Source organism: Vespula vulgaris, chromosome 13 (genome assembly GCF_905475345.1).
Source record: "Vespula vulgaris chromosome 13, iyVesVulg1.1, whole genome shotgun sequence".
NCBI lineage: Eukaryota > Metazoa > Arthropoda > Insecta > Hymenoptera > Vespidae > Vespula > Vespula vulgaris.
The window spans coordinates 1,000,729-1,017,237 of record NC_066598.1 but is presented as its reverse complement, the minus strand read 5'-3'; the positions used below and the strand labels follow the sequence as shown (position 1 = coordinate 1,017,237).

The following is a 16,509-nucleotide window of genomic DNA, read 5'->3' as shown; positions in this document are numbered from 1 at the left end:
TGTAACTAGACCAATCAGCGAATGATTTAGAAAATTCAGTAACTTCAAACTTCTGTCAGTTTGTTTTACGAACAAAGCTTTCTCTGTTGCTTTACTTAAAGTAAGTGCCTAGTTTATCTCATTCGTGAGCAACCCGCTTCGAGATCGACGTTAATTGTTGCTTTAAACAAAGTGTTCGTTTTGTGACATCGTTGCTACGTAATATAAGAGAGTGACGTTTATTTTATCGAGAAAAAAAAAAATTTATTTTGGAAAAAAAAGAAGGACTTGAGACGCGCATTTGGTAGATCGTCGTTGATTTTTTTTTATTTTTTTTTATTTTGTCATTATTATTATTATTATTATTATTATTATTATTATTACAGTGATCACCTCATAAAAATAGCTCACATTGTTTTTTTTCGAGGCAACCGTCTTTTATTTCTTTTTTTCCTAAGGGGAAATCGGTCACACACAATTTTCAAAACCGTCTTCGAATGGAATTTCTTTCTAGGATGACGCAGAGTACCAAGTCGATGAAGAAACGACGCTCATGAAAGCTTATCGCATAACGAATTGCATCCAGCTGGATTTTACGTCCATTGGAGATTCAATTTCAAGCTGATAGCTCGATATTATGAATCTATTAAGTGGTGATCTCTTCTCGTGAATGCTTTAGATAGTGCCCTTGGTAAACAATTAGATGCAGAGTAGGTAATTACTTTGAAAAAAAAAAATATATATATATATATATATAACTATGCATTATAATCTTTTTATATACTACATTAGTCAATATAATGTCATTTAGTTTTTCACATTTTAATATATTCCAATCTTTGGGTATTGCTTATTATTTTTATACGTACAAGATAATTATAAGAGATAAATAACCTTGATAGAGGATAAACCTTGATATTTAATGTATGTATGTATATATATATATGCGTGTGTGTTTGTATGTATATATACAATTATTATAGTTTTATAACGAGAAGAGTTTGCTTTTATAAATATTTTGATAATATTTGTAAAAGTTATGTTAGAAAATCTTTTTTACTCGTTGTAAAAGAAAAGCAAAAAATTATGTTCTTAGCATTCGTATAAAAATAGTTTTATCGATACAAAGTGAAGTAAAGAATAAAATCTGGTGTTTTTTGTCTAATCCAGCTTTGCTTTTTATTTATATATTTTTTCTACTTAGGTAACGCGTTAGGAAACAAAAATGAATAATATATAATAGATTTTAATTTATTTGAAAAGTATGATTCATTATTTTTATACATATATATATATTTTTTTATGTAAGTACGATGTAAACTGATGTTTATGTTAGGGGTTATAAAGTATTTGTTAATTTTAAAATAACTGGTACATAAAGATCTTATAATATCTTTAAATAATTACTTTACTATTAATCGTACGTCGTTTTGATTTATAACATGTTCATTCAAAAATGAAAAAAGAAAGAGTAATTGTATTATAAATTTTACATGTAATAATCTTGTTATTATTCCCTTCTATGTATACATACATGCATGTATATGTATACATACATACATATATACATACATACATACATATAGTTCATTTCGATAGATTGTATATAATTTCATGCTCAATACAGATGTATTTATTAAATAAAGCTACAATTAAAAATATCAATATCAACATTGTCAATATTACACTTTCATGTACTTTCTTTGCACAAGAATGTATTGCGATTGAAAGTATCTCATTTGAATTAAAGGCTGAATTGTATCTATTGAGTCACTTGATTTTTATTCGAATTGTTTTCTCTTATTCCTAGTAAAAATATATTTTGCATACCATCTGTAATAGAATCTACAAAGCAGCAGTAATAAATGGGGAAAGTCAAAAAAAGGTCGATATTGCTACATAGCAATCAATCTCAGAATGTGATACGCAACCTAATGTTAAGAGATTTAGGTCTTCATAATATAAATAAAACTAGTACACGAGAACTTGAATCAATAGCGGAAACAAATCTTGTTTTGAAGAGTCATAGAGAGTTGGTATGTATAAGCATGCGATTATATTTGTCTCTATAATTTGAATGTATATATTGCAAAAGAAGTATGTGATACTAGCTTTTTTTGTAATCATAATTACAATGTTCTATGAAATTCTATTTTTATAGAAATGTGATTTACCTGGTGTTCCTAGAGCAACTTTTTTAATGGTCTTTAGTCCTGATGGGTATGTTTTTTTTCATAAAAAGGTATTTAACACAATTAAAAATTTTCTATTATATTTCAGGACTAAACTGGCATCTACACATGGAAATCACAATGTATATATTACAGAAGTTAAGACAGGGAAGAATATAAGAACTCTTTCCGGCCATCCACGTACACCTTGGTGTATAGCTTTCCATCCATCTTCAAGTCAGATATTAGCTTCTGGTTGTCTTGGTGGTCAAGTTCGTGTATGGGATTTAAGTGTAAGCTGTTGAAGTATATTCTAATGTAATGCTATTTAATTAAAACCAGAAATATATAGAAATAACATAGACGTTTTAATTAGGGAGGTAGCGAAGTATGGAATGCTAAAAGTCGTACAGTCATTGCATCTCTTGCATTTCATCCATCTGAACAGTTGCTTGTAATAGCAACTTATAATGAAATTCATTTTTGGGATTGGAGTCAATCGGAACCTTTTGCAGTAGCTTCAACGCGATCGGATAAAGAAAAAGTGAGGTAACTGAAATTACTTACTAATATCTTAACAAATTTCTTTAGCTTTTTCAATGGATATAATGTATTCAATGTGTTTTAAAAATATATTTTAGGTATGTAGCATTCGATAATCTCGGAAGAAAATTAATCACAGGTATCGCAAATATATCACCAATTCGATCACGGAGGGATCGTCCTTCTGTAGAGCAGCCGTACAGAACTCTATTAAGGTATATTATACATACTAGGGCAACTTGAAAAATTCGCTTTTTTTCCTTTTTTTCTTTTTTTTTTCTCTCTCTCTCTCTCTGTCTTTTTTTTTCTTCCTTTAAATAATATGTTCCACTTTAAGAATGAAATGTAAAAAAAAAGAAGCTGCGAATTTTTTAAATTGCCCTCGTCTATCTTTATTATTATGTTGTAAATTTGTAACACATGAAATATATAAAAATGTTTATATATAAAAATTTAGAAATCCATTGGAAGGTTTTCAAGATGCTGAAGCAGTACCTCGCTATCATCATTTATGGGATGCGCCTCTTTATGGATACAGAATGGTGAATAATTATAATTATGCAAGAAGAACACGAAACGGTAACGCATCTGATCTGAGAACTACAAGAGTGACAAGAACTGTTCCCAATGCACCAGAGGTATCATCCGACCTAAGAGATCGACAAAGGTATCTTTTAGTCCTACTCTATAATGAAGTAGCGTTTAACCAATATATTTAATATACGTTCAAGCTTTTTGCTTTCTTTTACTTGTTTAAACCACATTGTTCATTATGCAGAAATTCCCCTTCATTAAGGAGAGTATTCGATGTAATTATAAGACATTTATGCACAGAGCATGGGTATAATACAGAAAATTTACACAGTGAAACTTTGGATGACGAAAATAGTGGAGAACAATCAGAGAATGGATATTGGCTCCTGGAAGAAAATAGTAATTCAGATTCCAACCTTGACGAAGCCAGTACAAGTAATGCTTCTAATTCACGAAGATGGACCAGTCGTTGGATTCAATTAGACTCCTCCAACAGAAATTATGATAATAATCGTACATCGTCGCTCAATGATCCAACGCATACGAGACTCACGAACGATGAGATGATTCAAAGAGCTCAGAATAGGTTCTGCAATAGAAATCAAATTGCCCCTATGCCTGCGAATTCTCTAAGCTACGAACAGCCACCGTTATTTCCGTTCAGAAGTTTGCAAGAAAGTCAATTTAGGAGACTAGAACAAAGCGCAGTGCCAGAAGTTCATTCTTCCAGTAGTTCGCTTCATCATCGGCCAATAAATCCTCCTGCGAATGCAAGTAGTAGTACGTCGGCGAAAAGAGAAAATTCAAGCAATGAGAACAACACGCAAGAAACACATATTCCTCCAAAGAAGGAAAGAGTAGAAGGGGAAAGTTCAACGGAAAATCAACAACAACAACAACAACAACAACAGCAACAGCAACAGCAACAACAACAAGGACAAGATAGTCAAGTTGAAAATCAATTAAGAAACAATAACTCTACTTTCGAACGATCTGTAGATAGTAATATGAGCGAATTGAATATCAGCAGAGATATAACTGGAGAAGGATTCAGAAGATGGAGATTGTCCCTGAATCGAGATGTCGGTCTTCATCCTTTAGAAATTCGACTGAGAATACGCCTCCTTGGACGACATATAGATAATATGCAACGTTTGTGTAGGTATGTTAAAAGTTTCCCTGCAGAAATATTTCTATATCACTTTGATAAAAGGTCTGATTCACGTAGATATATGTTAGATAAATTAATTCTTCTTATATTCCTTACAGAGCCAGATTAGAAATTGTTCAACTGCAGCAAGTTCGTAGGATGTGGGAAGACTTGCAACATCAAATACGTTCGCTACATGTAACCGTACGAGTTGAGAGACAAAACAATAATCAAGAAACAGCAGAACAATCGAATACAAGTACAAATGCTAAACCTTCGACGTCTGGTCAGAATTCCTCTTCAATGTCGACAGATTCTCAAAGTGAACCTACTAGAAACTTTAAAAAGATTCTTTTAGAAAGTTATAAGAGAGAGAATAACGAGACTGCTGATACGAAAGTGTGCGATCAAAATCAACCTTCAACATCTACAGGGATAACGAAATCATCCAAATTTATGAGCAGCGAACCACAAAGTCACAATAGCAATAACGATGGGACAGAAAATTCGACGAACATAAGCCTTTCGAATTTATTACCAAGTGAATCTGAATTAAGAGATATGCAACCGCATAATTTATCGAATATATTGGACAGTCTTTACTCGCAATGTCAGAATTGTAATCTTCCTGATAATTCGCAGTACACGAATAATGCGATAAATGATCATACTTATTCGAATTTAACAACCAACGATGAAAATATACAATTACCAAGTATATCAAGTCTTGTTTCTAATATTGGAATCACGTCAAACTTACCAACAATTTCTGCAATCACCACTACAACTTCGCAATCGCCTAGCGTTTCGCATTTAGTTAATAACGAAGTAAATAATCCAAGTTCTGTTAATGAAACAGGGCAGACGAGTGAAAATGTAGAGTATTCTTCCGAGGATGTAAATACGCATCTCAATAAACATCTTAATGATAATACTAATAATAACGAATACGTTAATACCAATACAGAAGATTCATCAAATATTCCTGAAAATTTTAATCCAAGAATACAACCCGAATCGTCGTCAAATAATATCAATTTACAAAACAGACAGTACATGTACCAAAGAATTTGTAAATATGGCCGCCGAATGTACTTAAGGTAGGTGCATGGTCCGTTACATAACGTTTTAGTAATTTCCTAAATAATATATATATATATATATATATATATACGCATATCTATATCCCCCTTTTTAATTTTATTTTAAGAAATCCAAGATTATTGCCACTGGGAGCTAAAAGAGGCTCTAGATCACAATCGAGTAGCGACACTTCTCGTTTTTGTGAAAGTGTAAGAAGGCCATGGCATTTACGTAGAAATCCACCGAACGTATGCGATAGTACGTCCAATGAAAATAGTAATGAAAGAAATCAAGTGCAAAGTACTTCAGAATTTTTACAAGTAATGATACTTCGATTGGAGTTCTTAGTTCGTCAGCAAAGAGCTCTCGCTCAAAATAATAACGTTGCTAGGGGTTTTGATAGTGATAGTCAAATAGACAATATCACGGATAGTGAAAATCAAGAAATTGAACAGATTCGAGAAGCTACTCGTCTTCGAGCTAGGTAAGATTTATATAGTCAATGTTTGTATATTTTTACTCAAATGTATATTATCTTTATATAAGTTTTTTCTATTTATTCCAGGCAAGTTCTTAGTTTGATGGTTGAAGGTTTAACGCAATTCTTTGAAACTAACAGACCTGAGAATGGATCGCAAAGTAATATGCTTTATGAACAAATCTATAGTAAGTTTGAAAGGTTTATTGGTTTATAAATTCCCAATGATATAATTGTAATCATAATTCTTTTTTATAGAAATGTATGTTTTACTGCACTTAGCATTAGAATTAACGGATTTGTTATTAGCTCAATTGGTAACTACGAGACGAGAATTGGAGTCTAGTCAATATGGGCCATATAGTACCGATCTTTCATCTCAAAGTAATAATAGGACAGAAATACCTCGAAGTAATAGTTTAGACAATAGTTTACAAACGGAAGAATACAATCCAAGCAGCAACGTGCAAGCGTTATCAGAAAATAACGACGACACTGAAATTTTTGAAAGAAATCTTGATACAGAAAATCCTGGAACATCCCTTGAGATGAATCAGACAAATACGGAGGATCTTTTCTCGGTACACGCTAATAGAAACTATCACAATATGGCAGAACGATTAAAAAGATTGTTCTTTCATCCGCAACAACTTGATGCTGAATCAGAAGGCAATAATACGGAGGAACGTCAAAATTTGAATCATCTGACTTCACACGTGAATAATTCCATAAGTACGGATAACGCTACTCTCACTGCACAAAATCATGAGTTTCAGCAAGCGGGTACAAGCACCGGTCATAATTTATCGGAGCATGCTTTGTCCGCTGAGGTACAGAATATCGTTGAAAGGATTCAAAGTAATAGTTCTGTTAATACCGATAGCTCGACGGATAGTAGAAGACAAAATAATGTGCAACCTCTAGGTAGTAACATTATCTACAGAAATAATGGTTCTCGTGAGTTACGTTTTCATGAGCTTAGTGCAGCAATTAACAGAAGAGGATTTAGAAACAATTGGCAAAACATATCGTCTGGACTCAATCAGCATTCGCAAGAAACTGAACAAAGAATTCCAAGACCAAACTCTTCTAATTGGGGTAACTTTATTCCAAGCGAACAAAGTACGAGAAGACCATTAAATTTCCAAGGGTCTACTTTATCAGCGCCGATAATAAGAAGAGCGTCTACGCCTATTCGAGGATATGTTAGAAGATACCCTACACTTCAAAGGGAACGTTTCAGACGTAGAATATCTTATAGAAACGGAGTATCTCGTAGACAAGAATTAAATATTCCTGTTATACGAGTAAACGGAATTCCATTGAACGAATTGCATAATTTGCCAGGAAATCAAAGAAGGAGACTTAATGCTCCACCTCATATTCCTTCGCCATATTTTATTGATAATTTTCCTAATGACGTTGAAAGAAATGGTAATAACAATAACAATAATATTAATAATAACAATAACAACAACAACAACAACAATAATAATAATAATAATAATGTTAATGTTAATAATAACAATAATAATAATTATAATAATTATAATTATTATCATCATCAACCTGGACCAAGCTCGATACATCAAAATAATAATAGATACAGGGTACGTTTTAATCGATAATTCGTAGAAAAAGTCTTTTTGCAACGAGACCTTATAATTGGGCGAAAATAAGTGATATTGCAATTTACATTTTCAGCAGAATCTAGGGATACATCAGATATTAAGTCCAATAGTTTTTGCACAAGCAATGTGGCGTAATCGCTTTGTACGTTATTCCGAATTTGGGAATAGCAATTCAGCAGTTCGAAATATTACCAATAGTACTGGAGGAGGAGGAAGTGGAGGTGGAAGTGGAAGTGCAAGTGGAAGTGGCGGAGGAGGAGGAGGAGGTAGTGGTGGTGGTGGTGGTGGTAGTGGTGGTGGAGGTGGAGGTGGAGGTGGAGGTGGAGGTGGAGGTGGAGGTGGAGGTGGAGGCGGTGGTGGAGGTGGTGGCGGAGGTGGAAGTGGAGACGGAGACGGAGATGGAGATGGAGGAGGAATAAGTGGCGGAGGACAAGATACTGGAAACGATGATAGCGACGATATCGATCTAGGAGGTATAAACTCTCTATCATACGCAATACTAATTTTATAAATATTTAAAAATCTATAATATACCTACAAAGAAACGCATCGATTCTCTTGCTACGTTATAAAGAAATTCTAGCGTTTTATCTTGCGCGTAGATACCTTATATATTTATGTTATTAATTCTTTCAGATCACATACCAGTTAGTATGACTGTTAATGGCTTTGAAATTCAGAGTTATCGGGTTCAAGCATGGGATTTTTCAACAGGTGAAATTCCAGACATAACTGACTGTAAGTATCACAGATCATATTTTCTACGATCCAAAATATTTTGTCTTTATACTTTTGATATAAATAAAACATGGATTTTCAGCCAAGAAAAACATTGTCGTGCGTGAATGTAAGATTCATAATGACGCAAGTATTGATATTTCGTCCGATGGGAAATTATTAACGACCCTGTTACCATCGGGACGTATAAATGTCACGACGACGTTAGGTAAGTGACGGGGTAGTAGTTGTTTTTTATCTTTTTTTTTTGTTCATTTTTTCTCATATGTTTTTTTTTTTTATTCTTCACTTCTCGCGAACGTTATATTTCAGGTATATACAGTTTACAATGGGAAACTTTAGGAGAAAGAATTTATTCGACGAAAATCGATCAGACGGTTGTCTCTGTATCGATGTCACCAACAAGGCAACATCTCCTAGTGGGTTTGGCATCACGAAGAAGTCGTGCAAGAGGATTTCTAATGGCATTGCTTTACAAGCTCACGGATAAAGAATCTACTAAAGAAAAACAATGTTTAGTAGAACAAATTGATCCAGAATGTTATAACTCGTACGAACCCAGTGATTCGTATAGGACGGACGAATTTATCCATGGTATTGATAACTTTGGTAACACGAGACAAAATAATGACGACATCGATAGACAGGATCAAGATTGGCGTCATCGTAGCATGAGGACTGATATAGATATTAAAGATAATAAAAGGAATATGGTGCTTATTAGGAAATTATTGCTATATATTCCAGGATCTACTGGATACGTCAGTTTAAATTGCATAAGATGGGCACCGCAGCCTGGTCAAGGGATGGTTTATGCTACGAATACAGGCCAATTAAATATTCTCCATTGATGTGTATTTGTGAGAAAGTGATCCGACGTTTTATTCTATATGTTGATAAATACGTTAAGTTATATATTAAGAAGCCACGTTGGAAGTAATAAAGAGAGTGTAGATTTGTGAAAAAATTCCTAACGTATTCACGATATGTGAATTAGTCAGTATAATGTCATTTACGATTGTAATATCTTCTTTGTAGATTATAAGATGAAAAAAAGTATCGTGCCGCGCTTGTAAAATCAGTGTTCTTATCACAATAAATTTCAGCTCCGTATTCATGAAATGTAATTAAAAAGGGCGCAAAATTCCGCGAGGAGCTGTGCCTTACATTTTACTTTTTAAAAAGCGTTGTTGTTAAATTTTATGTTTTATCAAGAGATTGTAAAAACATAGAATACGAATAGGTGTATCGATATATATATATATGCATTTGATTAATATATTAATGTATAGTTTGTAAGTTCACTATTTGAATAATTTAATAGTATATCCAATTTATATATTGCCCGACTGACTTTTAATTATGATCTGAACATCATTTTAATTGTGATAACTTGCAGGAAGAAATCCTCTCTTAACTATAAGAAATTCATCACACACGATATCAATATGTATTTGTTAATATAATTGTGATGCAACTAAATAAATCGTATGAGCGAATGGTGTTTCCATACTTCCGCAACGCAAATCTTTTTTAAACAATTCTTTTGTGCCATGTAAAGATTTTTTATACGAAAGAGTTTTTTTCAATCAAGTTTTATATTTCTTTTTAACGATGATTACTACATATCGATTGTATTATTATTAAAGACGCAATTTTTATGAAGCATACAAAATTATTAAATCAGTCGATCGCTTCTTATACCAATAGTATTGTCCAAGATTTTAAAATAACAAATAAATATTCAATAATACATAACAAGTGTAAATAAAATAACATATGTATAATAGATACAGATAACAAGACAAGAACAGTTTCTTTTTATAATTTGATTGATCTGAGTCATCGGTCCGTAGACTAGTTTGATGCAATTCTCTATAACGCTCTATCCTGCACTAACTCTTCCACCTCTATGCAACTATTGCGATTTACTATCTATCCTAATCTTTTCATCGTACTCGTGCCTTGCTTTCCCCCTCTCATCTCTTATCCCATATACTTCCATCAAAAACTAAGTTAACAAGTTTTTTCTATGATCTATCGTTTACATATTATACTTCGAAAGATACACATCGTATGTGTACATTTTCGTTTTTTTAATAACTATCGTACATTGCTAGATATATTTATAACGTCGTACATTACTTCATATGTACCTAATATCGTATATTATTGCATTACATTCGAAATGATATAGAGATGATTTTAGGATAATATTAAATGCCATTACATATTAATCGTCGTACAATAAACTATGCAATAATTCAGGAGTCTCTGGTTGTTTTAAACAAAGAGATACTTTATCTTGCGAACTCGTAGTATATTTATTCTGTTCCAATTGTCCAAGATCATGATCCAGCATGGTTTCTATTTCGTCATCTATATAAAGAGGATTTTCATACATTTTATTGAGATAGGATGTACTTGGATCTGTCGAATTAATTGTTTCGTTTATAGTCTTTTGTATTTCACTTTCCGATATGTATACTGCATGAAAATTATTTAAGGGCGCTGACATGTCGCGATTCATAACTTGAGTATTATTCTGTGGTTGTCCTCTTATTTCTGTTAACGACTCGGGTATCTGATGACATTTGACTTGATGTACTTTTAGATTCCCTGTTTGCGAAAATGTTTTAGTGCAAAACGTACAATGATATGGTCTTTCACCGGTATGACATCTGGAATGTCGTTGTAGTTTGTACTTTGTTACAAATTGTTTACCACATTCTGAACATGTAAAAGAATTACTATCGATAGGCATTACATGACCGTGTATGACAGACTGATCCATATCCATATGAAAATTGATCATATGCGAATTTAAAGAAACTTTGTAGCGAAATGATTGATGACAATTAGCACACTGAAATTGTTTTTTCCCTTCGTGTCTTTCCATATGTTTCATAAGTATTTCTTGCTGATTGAAGGACATTCTACAAATCTATAGTTAAATGTTTAAAATGATCGTCAAAAGGAATACGATAATAATTTTTATCATAATAAGTTCTATGAAAAATTACAAAGTATACATACTGTACAAATAAAAGGTCTCTGTCCTGTATGTATACGTTTATGTCTTTCTAAATGTGCTTGACATCTAAAACTTTTCGTACATATAGGACATATAGATTTTCTTGTATCCTGTTTATTCATTGAGGATTTCTCAACGCTATCGTTTTCTTTCAGATGGCACAACATATCCTGTAAACAGCGTTTGTTTATAACGAATACGTATGATATATACAATAAATATATTTATATATATATATACCTCGGCAAAGTCAATTTCTAAAGAAGGTGCAGCTAATTGTTTTTGCACATTGGCAACCATTAAACAAAATTCATCAAATATACAAATTTTTTGTTCGCAATCAATGCAAACGTACTTTGAGAACACATCTGAAGTCGATATATTTATAACCTGAATAGATATAATATATAGATAATCTAGATTATTTAACAATTAAGTAATGAATGAAATGGACAATGTATTAATATCTATATATAATAATTACCTCTTTGGAGAAATATTTATTAATAATCGAAATTAATACAGCACCTTTGACTTTATCTTTAAATACATCTGTACCTTGTTGTTTTTCTTTGCCGCATAAACGACACAATTTGGAACTCATTTTATGAAGCATCATTGTTAAGAATATAATTCGTAATGTCAACCGGAATAGTTATTCGATAGAGTTGTTATTGATTCAAATAATTATTACTCGTACATTATTTCATTATAAGTAATATATAAACACAATACCGTTAGTGTTACTTTTCAGAGTCTATCAATTTTTGACATTTAAATGAGCATCGAGTAACTTTTCTACGATGGCAAACTTAACAGAAAACTAATTCCAATTATTTCCGCTAGGTGATTATTCTCTATTGCGTGACGTTGGCGCTAATGCGGATTGGTTGATTAATGCGTACAGTTGTGTCGTTTACCAATCACGTTGCTGGTCAAAATGATACGAGCTTTTAATTTTATTATATTTATCGAACGAATTCTAAATTATGATTCGTCTTTTTAGAACTTATATTTATTCTTTTCACTCGGTGTTTTTATCTTCTTTCGAAAAAACGCGATATCTAGCGACGATGTTATTAAGTTGATTGCAATGCAACATCTTAAATTTATCAGTGCCATCTATCAGATAAACATGGAACTACGAGTTGAGTAGTCCTGTTACTCAACATATAACATCTGTCAAATTATTTTTTATGGAGCTACCTGTAACTATCTTTAAAGAATAGAGTGTTATACCGGCTGTATACTTGCAATTTTAATATAAAAAATAAAGTAACATTCGAGGAATGTGTCGTTCAATCCCGTTTAATAAAAATTAGGGATCGGATATGAAATGATTGGTACATGCATGAAGTTTTGATTATGTGTATTGAGATCATTACAATCAAATTGTGAAAAGCAATCCACAGTGGATCTCACGTTTAGATCATAAATGTTTTTGAATTATAATTTCCCATATTGTTTGTAATATTGGAGTTAATGTGTGGACAGATATAAATATTTTATTAATAACAGGTATAAAATGATATACATATATATATATATATATATATATATATATATAATGTATACATATATATATATATATAATACCATGAGGTATTTTCGTAACTTTCGTAGATAAAAAACAATTTCGTTCTAATTAATTATATGGAATATCATGCAGTATGCAAATATTACTTATCGCTATTATCTCTTTGATAACAATAATTCGTATAAATAACATATTACCTCCTGGTAACACGAAGTAAATTTTATTGTATTTATATAAATGATGTCAATTGTATTGAGCGAATAAAATGAACTTATCTAATGCTTATCTTTTCTTTTCTCAGAATAGAAAATGATTGAAAGCTCTTTTTCTCAGAATGTCTGCGCTAGTTCAATACGTGGTTATAAGAGGAGATCTTTCCAAGTCAATGGGATGGCCAATGGGTGCTATAGTAGCTCAAGCTTGTCACGCGTGCACAGCTGTTACTCATATTTTTTACAATGATAGCAATACACAAGCTTACCTCGCAGATTTGGATTCAATGCATAAAGTTGTTCTTGAAGTAAGTGTATATATATATATATATATATCTCTCGAGATATCATGTTTATCTTGCTTGAAGCAAAACATAAATATATTATTATTGTGCTTGTTTACTATAATCTGTACATATAAAATCATCAAAGAAATACAGTTACTTTTACAAAGATTCTCTAACCGTTAGGCTTCTGACGAGGCCAGTTTACATACTTTGTGCTCCAAACTGAAGGAGGACGACATCCATCACAAGTTGTGGATAGAACAGCCCGAAAACATTCCAACTTGTCTGGTAACAAAACCTTATCCTAAGAATGAAGTGCAATCGTATTTTAAAAAGTACAAATTGCTTAAGCTTTGATAATGACAATCATTGTAACCATTAATAAATATTTAATCGGTACAAAACTAAGTTTATAATACACTGTCGTACACTTATAGCGAGAAATAACAAAAACTATACTCGAAGGAACGAAGAAAATCTTCACCCTTCATTGCGAGTACGATATCGTTAGGTTCGCTTGCTCGTGCGAACAAGGAAGATCGAGACGTTGGAAGCGGACGGGTAAAATCGTAGTCCAATTCATCCGCCTATCTTCGTCCACAAGCTGTCCATCGAATACACGGAATTAACATTCGGACTACCACGCAACAGCACGGTGAAATCTGTACCGACGTAGAAACGGCATAATATATCCGAGATATACGCTTAAAATTTATTTTATAATCGCTAATATTGACAATGTGTACACATTACTCGTTCCATTTAAAAACTAGCGATATCTCTAGTCGACGAGAAAGCAGAGTCGCACGGGTCTCGCGACTCGAATAGAATCGTATAAAAATCTGGATCTCTCGCAGCGAATTGGAGGAATCTTTCGTAGAATCCGAAACGAATATAGCGGGTGATGGCTTATTGGATTTTGTTATTATGTCACTTATGATACGCAGGACAAGTTTTATTCTGAACGTAATAGTTATTACGAGCAAAATTGACTTTGGAAGTACCGCGTAGCCGTCGATGAACTAGGTAAATTATATCCTAGACGTTCCTTCCTGGAGATTTGCGGGGAACAAGGAAGTCTCGCATATCAACCGTACACACACACAGAAATTACACGTAGGATAGCGAAGCCCTCGAAATACGACGATCGTAGCAAGAATAATTATCAATCCTGGCTATCTCTTTTTGTCCATCGAGAGAAAAACAAACAAGTGAGTCTCTTGCACTATGCGCCGCATCACCGTATTCGATCGATCAATACACTTCAGCAGGAGACAGAAGCTAACACCGGGATCACGATCGCTCTCTCAAAGTCATTCTTCGTCGTCGTAGGAGGGATTTGGATATTGTTGTTCGAGCCTCTAGAGAATTGCCTGATGACTTTGTGGATGGAAAGCGAGAGAAAGAGAGAGAGAAAGAGAGAAAGAGGGAAGAGAGAAGGAGAGAGAGAAAGAGAGAGAGAGAGAGAGAGAGAGAGAGAGAGAGAGAGAGAAAGGGGGGAAGGAAGAGAACGATAAAGAGAGAGAGAGATCGTGCAACCATCATCGTCATCACCATGGATCCTAATTGTAGCAGTAAACTAATTATTTATGTACACGCACTGCGGACGCTAGACACTGTAAGTACACTTATTTACAACACTCCTCTGTGGCAAGATGATTAGTTTGGCGTGATATGTCGCTAAACCGATCGCATCGAATTCGAAATACGGTGAGTCGTTGGTGAGTCGTGTGCGTTAGCGACGCGGATATAGGAAGGTCCTTGATGAAAATGCGCTACTTTCAGTGAACCATCTGTGTCACTGCCCTTCTTCCTCCTCCTCTTCCTCCTCCGCCAGCCATTCGCGCAGAATATTACTTCTTGGCTGAAAGCAAGCGAGAACATTCAAATTATATTTCACCGTGCGATCGATCATCCTTCATCTCGCATGATTTATGAAGCAAGCCTCGATTACGACGTTGCGATATTTCCTTTTTAAATCCTGTACTTCAGGTTGATAAATACAGGATTTGCTCGGGCAAATAACGAAAGATAGACAACGATGTGCCCATTTTTCACGAAGAACAATCCAGCGACAGCCATTAAAATCAAGCTGATAGGAGGCAGGTTAACGTGCAGGGTCGATTACTTGACGGTTAAAGTACCATCTCGATATTACAGGGTCCTTCAGGATCTTTATTTTCTCGTCATTCGATTGTGGAAGCTTCGGGCCGCGCGTTGAAACGTTTAGCGTCAGCAAAAAACGCCGCTAGCGAACTTAATCTCGTGCAGGAGGGTAAAAATTTGCTTTTGTGTTCGGAAATCACACGGGGTTTGGATTGGTGGGGAGTGGGTCGGGATAGGGGGTGTGGGGTTGATCGGGTAGGTAAAATATACGCGTGCAAGAGGCAAGGGGGAAGAACGCTGAAGCCATAACGCATTTCATCGAACCCAACGACGGGATTTCTGGCTTCGGGCTACGCTCATGCAAACGACGTTAGTCTTTACTACGGGATTTGCAATTACCAGGACCACGTTAGTTTGGGAGAGCAGGGTGAGTCGTGTGATGAGGGTGTTGGTGATGGTGGTGGTTGTAGTGGTGAGTAGGGCAGCGCACAATGAGCATTATGGCTCCGCTAGGTTCCCGTTGTGATCTGGATACTCCTCGTACTCCTCTTCCGGCTCGTAATCCGTTTCCGCGGGTTCTGGTCCTTCGATCACTGGCGTCGACGTACTCGTCGTGTCCTGTCGACCACACACACACACACACACGAGAATCCCAGCGTGCGTCATACTTTTCTTTCTTTCAAAATACTATCCTAAATTTTCCCCAAGAATCGTGCCTTCTACGATCGTGAGATCGTAGAAACCGAGTTCGTATAGCCCATTTCCGTCTCCGTACGTACCATGGAATCTCAGAGAAATCTTCTCGTCTCTCTAACGTCGACCTACGCGCTGTGTAAAATTATCTAAACGAATCCCAAATGGAGAATACCGTTCAAGTTTCATCGCGTCACGTGCCCGAGACGGTCTCGACCGGTATCTTTTGAAATCTAAATATTTTAATGGATAACGGAGATACCATCGTACGGTTCGGACGAAGGAACGGTTTTGAAATATTTCAGAATTAGAGAGACAGCTCTTTCGTCGAGC

The 16,509-nt window shown here is 34.3% G+C and overlaps 4 protein-coding genes across 23 annotated transcripts in view; 2 read left to right on the top strand and 2 right to left on the bottom strand.

Annotated features, from left to right (window-relative positions):
• The first annotated feature begins 94 nt into the window (after positions 1 to 94).
• Positions 95 to 9,834, top strand: LOC127068393 (probable WRKY transcription factor protein 1). Of its 9 annotated transcripts, none has more exons than XM_051004500.1 (16): positions 95 to 198; positions 494 to 689; positions 1,822 to 2,015; positions 2,141 to 2,443; positions 2,527 to 2,699; positions 2,792 to 2,908; positions 3,151 to 3,360; positions 3,472 to 4,389; positions 4,497 to 5,477; positions 5,588 to 5,944; positions 6,026 to 6,126; positions 6,197 to 7,548; positions 7,643 to 8,042; positions 8,206 to 8,307; positions 8,390 to 8,515; positions 8,620 to 9,834. In XM_051004500.1, the coding sequence occupies exons 3-16, from the start codon at positions 1,845 to 1,847 to the stop codon at positions 9,156 to 9,158; spliced, it is 5,850 nt and encodes a 1,949-aa protein (XP_050860457.1). In that variant the 5' UTR covers positions 95 to 198; positions 494 to 689; positions 1,822 to 1,844; the 3' UTR covers positions 9,159 to 9,834. The 9 variants fall into 9 exon arrangements, with proteins under 9 accessions (XP_050860457.1, XP_050860458.1, XP_050860461.1 ...); XM_051004501.1 differs by having other exon boundaries at positions 112 to 173; XM_051004504.1 differs by having other exon boundaries at positions 116 to 689; positions 2,141 to 2,199; positions 2,260 to 2,443.
• Positions 9,835 to 9,984: 150 nt separating this feature from the next.
• LOC127068431 (zinc finger protein 551-like) lies at positions 9,985 to 12,132 on the bottom strand. Its single transcript, XM_051004645.1, has 4 exons — positions 11,826 to 12,132; positions 11,582 to 11,731; positions 11,344 to 11,511; positions 9,985 to 11,251 (listed from the first exon to the last, which is right to left on the bottom strand). The coding sequence occupies exons 1-4, from the start codon at positions 11,958 to 11,960 to the stop codon at positions 10,541 to 10,543; spliced, it is 1,164 nt and encodes a 387-aa protein (XP_050860602.1). The 5' UTR covers positions 11,961 to 12,132; the 3' UTR covers positions 9,985 to 10,540.
• A 1,080-nt stretch (positions 12,133 to 13,212) lies between these two features.
• Positions 13,213 to 13,785, top strand: LOC127068476 (putative peptidyl-tRNA hydrolase PTRHD1). The gene is made up of 2 exons (XM_051004733.1): positions 13,213 to 13,398; positions 13,561 to 13,785. The coding sequence occupies exons 1-2, from the start codon at positions 13,213 to 13,215 to the stop codon at positions 13,732 to 13,734; spliced, it is 360 nt and encodes a 119-aa protein (XP_050860690.1). The 3' UTR covers positions 13,735 to 13,785.
• Positions 13,747 to 16,509, bottom strand: part of LOC127068413 (collagen alpha chain CG42342) — an 88,671-nt gene continuing 85,908 nt past the window's right edge. For 10 of the 12 annotated variants that reach the window (XM_051004550.1, XM_051004552.1, XM_051004551.1 and 7 more), the window contains 2 exons: positions 15,883 to 16,101; positions 13,747 to 15,241 (listed from right to left, as the gene is read on the bottom strand). In XM_051004550.1, the coding sequence (XP_050860507.1) occupies positions 15,982 to 16,101 (120 nt within the window). In that variant the 3' untranslated portion in view covers positions 13,747 to 15,241; positions 15,883 to 15,981. The remainder of the gene's footprint in view (positions 15,242 to 15,882; positions 16,102 to 16,509) is intronic. The other 2 variants (XM_051004557.1, XM_051004554.1) reach the window with 1 other exon arrangement.

Coding starts and splice junctions, on each gene's coding strand:
- LOC127068476 (XM_051004733.1), top strand. CDS start 13,213: ATGTCTGCGCTAGTTCAATACGTGGTTATAAGAGGAGATCTTTCCAAG. Junction 13,399..13,560: donor TGCATAAAGTTGTTCTTGAA/GTAAGTGTATAT, acceptor TCTAACCGTTAG/GCTTCTGACGAGGCCAGTTT.
- LOC127068393 (XM_051004500.1), top strand. CDS start 1,845: ATGGGGAAAGTCAAAAAAAGGTCGATATTGCTACATAGCAATCAATCT. Junction 2,909..3,150: donor CCGTACAGAACTCTATTAAG/GTATATTATACA, acceptor ATAAAAATTTAG/AAATCCATTGGAAGGTTTTC. Junction 6,127..6,196: donor GCTTTATGAACAAATCTATA/GTAAGTTTGAAA, acceptor TCTTTTTTATAG/AAATGTATGTTTTACTGCAC.
- LOC127068431 (XM_051004645.1), bottom strand. CDS start 11,960: ATGATGCTTCATAAAATGAGTTCCAAATTGTGTCGTTTATGCGGCAAA. Junction 11,512..11,581: donor TAGAAATTGACTTTGCCGAG/GTATATATATAT, acceptor CGCTGTTTACAG/GATATGTTGTGCCATCTGAA. Junction 11,252..11,343: donor AGAGACCTTTTATTTGTACA/GTATGTATACTT, acceptor ATTTAACTATAG/ATTTGTAGAATGTCCTTCAA.